Below are 7,760 nucleotides of genomic sequence, written 5' to 3'. Positions count from 1 at the left end.
ACAAAAGTAGAACACATGTACACGAACGTACAAAATTTCAAGTTGAACAATTTCAACTTTGACAGAACGTATTTTTCATTTTTTTCTTTTGTTGAAAACAAAACATTCTGGAAATTTGAAATTTTGAATGGAAACTAAAAATATGTGGATTAATTTAATAAATTTTCAATTTTGTTTTGCGGTTTGTATTATTTGCTTGAAGATATGGATTCGACGTATTTGGGTAATACACAACATTTTGCCATAGTGGGGAAGTTGAATATTTTTATTATTTGGACACATTTTGATTTTGATCTGTTGGACGTAATTGGGTAATACGGCTGTACAAAACATTTCGCCATAGTGGGGAAGATGAAATATAGGTAACGTTGTTATACCCAATGCGTATTTGGGCAACATTCATTAAAAAACATGTTTTTAACTTTTGAGGTGAATAAAATCGTACGCATACGCATGAATTTAGGTACGACCCTTGAAAAACCATAATGTCCAACAAAAATTTTAATAGTAAAAAAAAAACATATTATTAATATGATGAATATCTTTATTGCATCTATCGCTATATTTATGAGATACTATTTAATTCTAATGACTCTTACTGTTCAGCAGAATCTTCATCCATTACATTGTCATTTTCAACCGTTTCCATATCTTCGTCTCCATCGCCATCTTTTTTATCGACTGGCTTTTCATAGACACGTTCCAATGGAGAAACAACTACTCCGTTCCACACAGACATTTCTTTGACTATGTTCGAGTTTCCTTCAATGCCCAAAATTTGTTTATATCCACCGTGGGCTAGGACACGCAGTAGAGTCTGAGCCGTCATACAACAAGAATCTTGTTCTTCCAGTGTCATGGCTGTATGAACTCTATTGTGACCAGGTTCACAGGGGTCTGTAATGCCTGCTGAACCGGGAAGAAAGAGACCAGCCGATAAGAGTTGGAATACGCGTCTGAAAGCCAAATTAATTGGCAAAGCCTGCCTGGAAGGGTTGTTCATGATAGTGAGATGGGCCATTAAATCCAACATCCAGGGCGATAAAGGAGAAAATGCTTCAAAGCGTTTTGTAAGATCCTTTAAAATGCGAATAAGCACTTTTATTGATGAATGGTGAGCATTCTCTTCGAACCAACGGGTATGTCTTATAGCAGCCAAATGACCATGCATAACCTTGGCCTCTGGAAACATATTCGCTTCGTTTTTCCTTATGTTGGGCGGAATAGTTGTAATCAGTATACGAACTTTAGCCTGCGAATTATAAATGTCAAAACCACGTTCATGATGAGTGGTGACAATTTTATCTGCCTTGGTTAATACTTCAGTTTTCATTGAATTCTTGAGGTCATTTTCAACTTTTTTGGCCAGCTCTTCGCACGCTTCTTTTGTTGGGACAGATTTCATTATAACGACTATATCAGCAACATTATTGCCGGTTAACATAGTACCCTTCTTGAATGATCCAACTTGACGTACTTCTTCCAGTTGCTATAAAGATAAAATAGATACCAATAAAAAATTTAGGACAAATTACACTAAACAGGAATTGAAAACCCCGCACCTCACAGAAAATTGTAGCATTTGCCCTTTTCATCAAGATTTCACTTATGTACATTTTTAAAATATTCTCACATTTCATGAAATTGTTCTTAGCCCCATCTCTCAAAATATTTGGAAAATTTAAGATGTTGTAGTAGATCGTGCTAAAATCTAAAATCGCAAGGTCTAAATATACGTCAGAGTCCCGAAAACTTTACAATCTTTATTTAAAGAAGATTAAACTTAATTTCAAATCCAATCCTAAGTCTTTTTATGACTTTGTTAATATAAAAAGAAAAGCTACGTCAAAGCCCACCATCTTGAAATTCAATAATCAGACATTTGAGAAAAACTCTGAAATTTCAGAGTGCTTTGCAAATTTTTTCGCTACAACATATTCATATTCACCCTGTCCAAATAAAGATACATATAATTATAAATTATCGACGATAGATCAAATATATATGCCTTTTTTACAAAGTCAATATGTTTCTAAAAATCTACGTAATTTAAGATCAAAGTCCAGGTCCGGATGGCATTCCTAGCATAATTCTAATGTACTGTTCAGATACATTAGCTATCCCTTTAACGCTATTGTTTAATTATTCCCTGAAATATGGTCATTTTCCGACCTTCTGAAAGAAATCATATATAGTTCCTTTACACAAATCTGGTAGCTTAACTAATGTCTTTATATTATAGAGGAATTGCTAAATTGAGTGCAATTCCAAAATTATTCGAAAAACTGATTACTGATGTAATTTCTCATAAAGTTCAGCCAATCTTAAGTCCATATCAACATGGTTTTCGTAGTGGCCTCTCAACCATTACCAATCTTATTCAATTTTCCTCAACCGTCATAAAAGGTTTTATTCAGCGTAATCAAACCGACACGATTTACACTGACTTCAGTAAAGCTTTTGACAGGGTTAACCATGAACTTTTATAAATTAAATCAAATTGGTTTCAGTATAAATTTAGTTAAATGGATATCATCTTATTTGAGAAATAGATCACAGGTAGTTTTGTTTGATGATTGTCTCTCCAAATCCAATAATGTTCCTTCCGGTGTTCCCCAAGGAAGTCATTTAGGTCCACTCCTCTTTCTTCTATTCATAAATGATTTACCAAATGCAATAATCCACTCCAAATTGCTAATGTATGCTGACGATGTCAAGTTGTTTATCACCCATAACTCCATGAAGCAAGCTGATTTACTTCAAAATGATTTAAATAACCTTTTTCAATGGTGCGAATTAAACTGTATGGATTTAAACCTAAACAAATGTAAGCATATGTGTTTTCCAGATCTTCTACTTTAACAAGGCAATACAATATTAATGGTACTGTTTTATCAACTATAGATTCATTTGTTGATCTTGGTATTTTAATGGATCCAAAATTAAATTTTAATAATCATATCATTTCTATGGTAAACAAAGCCCACGGTGTCTTAGGATTTATAAAACGATGGGCTAAAGAATTCTCTGATCCCTACATTACAAAACAACTTTTTACATCTCTTGTGCGACCCATATTAGAATATGGTTCTGTTGTATGGGATCCCCAATATACAATATATTCCGATAAAATTGAATCAGTGCAGAAACAATTTCTAATTTTTGCACTGAGAGGTTTACATTGGAATAGTGACTTTGTGTTGCCTTCTTACACTAGCAGGTTAAAATTAATTCGATTGCCTACATTAAAAAGTAGACGTATTATGTTGAACACTATGATAGTAATTAAAATACTAAACGGTAATATATCCTCAGACTTAATAATTTCATCCATTAGAATAAATGTTCCTTTTCGATCAAGTAGATATTATCAACCATTATACGTAGATTTTCATCGCACAAATTTTTCTATGGGAGATCCACTTAGTAAAATGTGTATTTATTTCAATTCTGTGTATTCTAACGTAGACTTTTGCATGAATATTGAACTAATAAAATCTAATATAATCATATTTTTAAATGAATAATACAACTTAATAACAAACTGGCTGTTGAAGTAGATTTCTGTAGCTGGTTTTCTATCCCTTCTCATATTCCATCATAATGCGGATTATGGTGTGTACGCGATCCCTACGAAAGGGGAGGTCGCCCCCTCTGTCGGCAGGGGTGGGAAAGTGAGGCGTGGGAACGTACGAAAAAAAACTAAATATTTTTTCGTCCTTTTCTGAAAGCACTTCCAGTGTTTGATTATTTCTATAAAACAATTTAGGTAGGCGACGAGCGGCCTGTGACTGTTTATTGGCCAGCAAGCTCATCGTGTATTACATTCGATGGGGATATGTAAGTTTAAAATTTATAAAAAAAATACGGCTACAAATTGAGATTTGGGCAAGTCATAGAAGATTAGACTGAACGGAGGAACATATTTTAAAATTTTATCTGAGAGGAAATCCATACTTCCGGAGATATGAGCCTCCAGAGTTCCCTGGGACCCTTGAATTTACCCCACTTTTCTATTCTTATCGGCAATACGGCTAAAAGTGATTTTATTCTATTATCGAAGAAATCCATAATTCTGTGATATGAACCTCCGAAATTCAAAATGAATTTCGAATTTTTTACTGTAATTAAAATCGTGGTAATCTGGTCTAAGGGACTAATTATGCCAAAAATTTCAAAACAGACACTAATACGGCGTTTACATTAGAACTTTTTACCGGGTTAACCTACACTATGAAGATTTATTTGACATATATACAATGAAATTGATCATTTAAACCCACTGGGTTAACGAAATCCGATAAAATGTAAACGCCGTATAACAGCCCTTAAATTAGACTCAAGTCTAATGTCCATTCAAATGAAAATAAACCTTCCCCAATTACTTAAATGTCCGAAAAAGGTCTCTCGAATGATTTTGACACTTTTGCCCTGAGTAGTCCTAGTTGAGTTGATTTCAGTGATATACATTTTATGTGGTGAAATGCATACTTCCCAAGATGCGGGCCTTGAAAGTTCGGAGCACATTTTGATTAATCTATGTCTGGGTTATTACTATTACTAACAAGGTAAAAAGGGTATATTTTAAAACTTATGAAAGCTATGGCTTTCTTCTATAAAAATAATACCATTGGAGCTACCTATGGTAATATTCTCTCAATGAGGCTACTCTAGTATTCTAAATACGTAAATTATATCAGATCAAATCCATTGGCAAATTTACACCATCAGACAATTGCCAATTATAAAGCACTTACACATTTGTCAAAGTCTCCTGGAGCCACAATCAAGTTATCCAATACAGCCTGAACCTTAGAAACCAAATTCCCTACCGACGTTTGTTCGGCAGGTGTAGGACTAAGATCCTGATTCCGCTTGAGCAATGCCTTTAAATAAATTAGAAATGAAAAATATCTTTCATTGGTATACACATAAGAATAGGCTTAACTCTAGTTTAGTAAAAACGATCAGATTTTTCTGAAATTTTTTCCAGAGGTAGGTATTTTTACCCTAATTATGGGGATATCTTTTTTTCTTGGGGGACGTACCCGGTTACCCGGTTATTTGACCCGGAAGTTCGGGTACGGGTACGGTTCTACGGATCCGGTTAATATATATTTTGGAGATATAGTCAAAAAACTGGGTTTTGGACCCCGATTTTTTTGAAAAACTCCCTAAAAGTCGAACTTGCTCCATTATAGTACATCTCTAACCCATAATCAAATGGTAGACCACAATTTGCCCTTTCCAAAATGGTGCTATATATGGCTGTATCTGTTGTGGATCAAAATATATGGGCCTTAGAACCCTACAAAAACAAGAAAATTCTGTCGCGTAGCCGGTGTTGGTATCTGTCCATAGGAGAAAGTCTTAAATACCCGGCCGAAGGCCGTCTACACAAAAAAATATTCTATTTAGAAGAAGTTTCTGTCGCGTTAGCCGGTGTTGGCATCTGTCCATAGGAGAAAGTCTTAAATCCCCGGCCGAAGGCCGGCTACACAAAAAAAATATTCTATTTAGAAGGAGTTTCTGCCGCGTTAGCCGGTGTTGGCATCTGTCCATTGGAGAAAGTCTTAAATCCCCGGCCGAAGGCCGGTCACCCAAAAAAATATTCTATTTAACAAGAGATTCTGTCGCGTAGCCGGTGTTGGCATCTGTCCATAGGAGAAAGTCTTAAATCCCTGGCGTAAGGCCGGTCACCCAAAAAAATATTCTATTTAACAAGAGATTATGTCGCGTAGCCGGTGTTGGTATCTGTCCATGGGAGAAAGCCTTAAATTCCCGGCCGAAGGCCGGCTACACAAAAAAATATTCTATTTAGAAGGAGTTTCTGCTGCGTTAGCCGGTGTTGGCATCTGTCCATAGGAGAAAGTCTTAAATCCCCGGCCGAAGGCCGGCTACACAAGAAAATATTCTATTTAGAAGGAGTTTCTGCCGCGTTAGCCGATGTTGGCATCTGTCCATAGGAGAAAGGCTTAAATCCCCGGCCGAAGGCCGGTCACCCAAAAAAAAAAAAAAATATTCTATTTAACAAGAGATTCTGTCGCGTAGCCGCTGTTGGCATCTGTCCATAGGAGAAAGTCTTAAATACCCGGCCGAAGGCCGGTCACCCAAAAAACACCATGCTACTTAAAAGGAGATTCTGTCATGCAGAAAGATTTTCCTTGTTTTTATAGGGTTCTAAGGCCCATATCTTTTGATCCACAACAGATACAGCCACATATCGCACCATTTTGGAAAGGGCAAATCGTGGTCTATCATTTGGGTTTGGTTTGGAGAGAGACTATAATGGACCCAAGTTCGACTTTTAGGGAGTTTTTCAAAAAAATCGGGGTCCAAAACCCAGTTTTTTGACTATATCTCCAAAATGGTGAGATAACCCTATCATATTACCACTCAATGGAAAGGTATTTTTATAACCTTTAAAATGATACCCATATTATATTAACCGGATCCGTAGAACCGGATATAACCGGGTACCCGTACCCGAACTTCCGGGTCAAATAACCGGGTAACCGGGTACGTCCCCCAAGAAAAAAAGATATCCCCATAATTAGGGTAAAAATACCTACCTCTGGAACCGGATATAACCGGGTACCCGTACCCGAACTTCCGGGTCAAATAACCGGGTAACCGGGTACGTCCCCCAAGAAAAAAAGATATCCCCATAATTAGGGTAAAAATACCTACCTCTGGAAAAAATTTCAAAAAAATTTGATCGTTTTTACTAAACTAGAGTTGTTCCTAAGAATACATACAGCAGTTAAGGCAGCATCATCGACAGCCGGCGAAACTTTCGGGAATACAACTTCAGCTAATGTCAGGTCAAACGGGTGTCTGGGCACGAATGTTTTCTTAAATGGTGGTCGTATTGGACCACGCATAGGACGGCCACCACGAATGCCACCTCGCACCATTGTTTTCTTCTTTAGTTTATTAATTTTTAGACTTTTTTTAGAAATACGACCGCGTCCAATAGCTCGCAAAATATATTGGAAAATTCAGGAACGGTTTTCGAGTAAAAAGTTGCAAAACGACGACTGAAAAAATTGAAAAACGTTCCACCTGCTAACGAATGGGAGGAGAAGACAAAATGGCCGATAAAGATGAACTCAAAATGGTATAACCGAAAGTTTACGAATGAGGTGGGATGGAGACTAAATGGAAACCGTGTTGTTTACGAATGAGGTTAAGGCAAATTATGATTAGGGATAGGTAATTCGACTTTCGACTAATCGATTGAGAGGACTAATCGACTGAAAGTTGAAGTCGAGTTAAAAGGCGTGTATAAGCGGTAAGTAGAATAGATCCGTTCAAGGTATATTTAATATATATCTACCTTGGATCCGTTGAGCCCCACAAGGAAACGAAAACAAAGAAATGCTCGTAGTTTATGTGCGTTGCCCTTCATGTCTAAACAGAATGTTCGCGTTGAGCCATTCGTCTCGTTATGTGTTATCGAAAATACAACAACCATAAGGAAACGATAAGAATGAACTTGAAGTTGATGTGCGCATCGCTTTGGAATTAAATATATTTTAACTTGTTGGGGGCCTAGCAGAATGCTCGCGTTGAAGGGTTTGTAATATTCTGTCCAAAAGCACCTAAACCCTGTTTTTTTACTTAAGAAAGTTGAGAAAATTGTTAAACAGGAATAACAACATCTGATTGGCCGTTGATAATTTCTAATTTTTACATTTTACAAGTTTCTGTTCCAAACTATTCAAAATATTTTTTACTTTGAGAGCGATTGTGGCATT

General features: G+C 36.4%; 1 protein-coding gene across 1 annotated transcript; it reads right to left on the bottom strand.

Annotated features, from left to right (window-relative positions):
• Positions 1–595: 595 nt before the first annotated feature.
• LOC133336496 (interleukin enhancer-binding factor 2 homolog) lies at positions 596–6,950 on the bottom strand. Its single transcript, XM_061544792.1, has 3 exons — positions 6,759–6,950; positions 4,758–4,886; positions 596–1,489 (listed from the first exon to the last, which is right to left on the bottom strand). Exons 1-3 carry the CDS (start codon positions 6,915–6,917, stop codon positions 596–598), a joined length of 1,182 nt encoding a protein of 393 aa, XP_061400776.1. The 5' UTR covers positions 6,918–6,950.
• Between the last annotated feature and the right edge of the window lie 810 nt (positions 6,951–7,760).

This window comes from Musca vetustissima, unplaced genomic scaffold (genome assembly GCF_032173495.1).
Source record: "Musca vetustissima isolate MV318-11 ecotype Yass unplaced genomic scaffold, APGP_CSIRO_Mvet_v1 utg17907, whole genome shotgun sequence".
Lineage (NCBI taxonomy): Eukaryota > Metazoa > Arthropoda > Insecta > Diptera > Muscidae > Musca > Musca vetustissima.
This window is presented reverse-complemented; position numbering and strand designations above follow the sequence as displayed.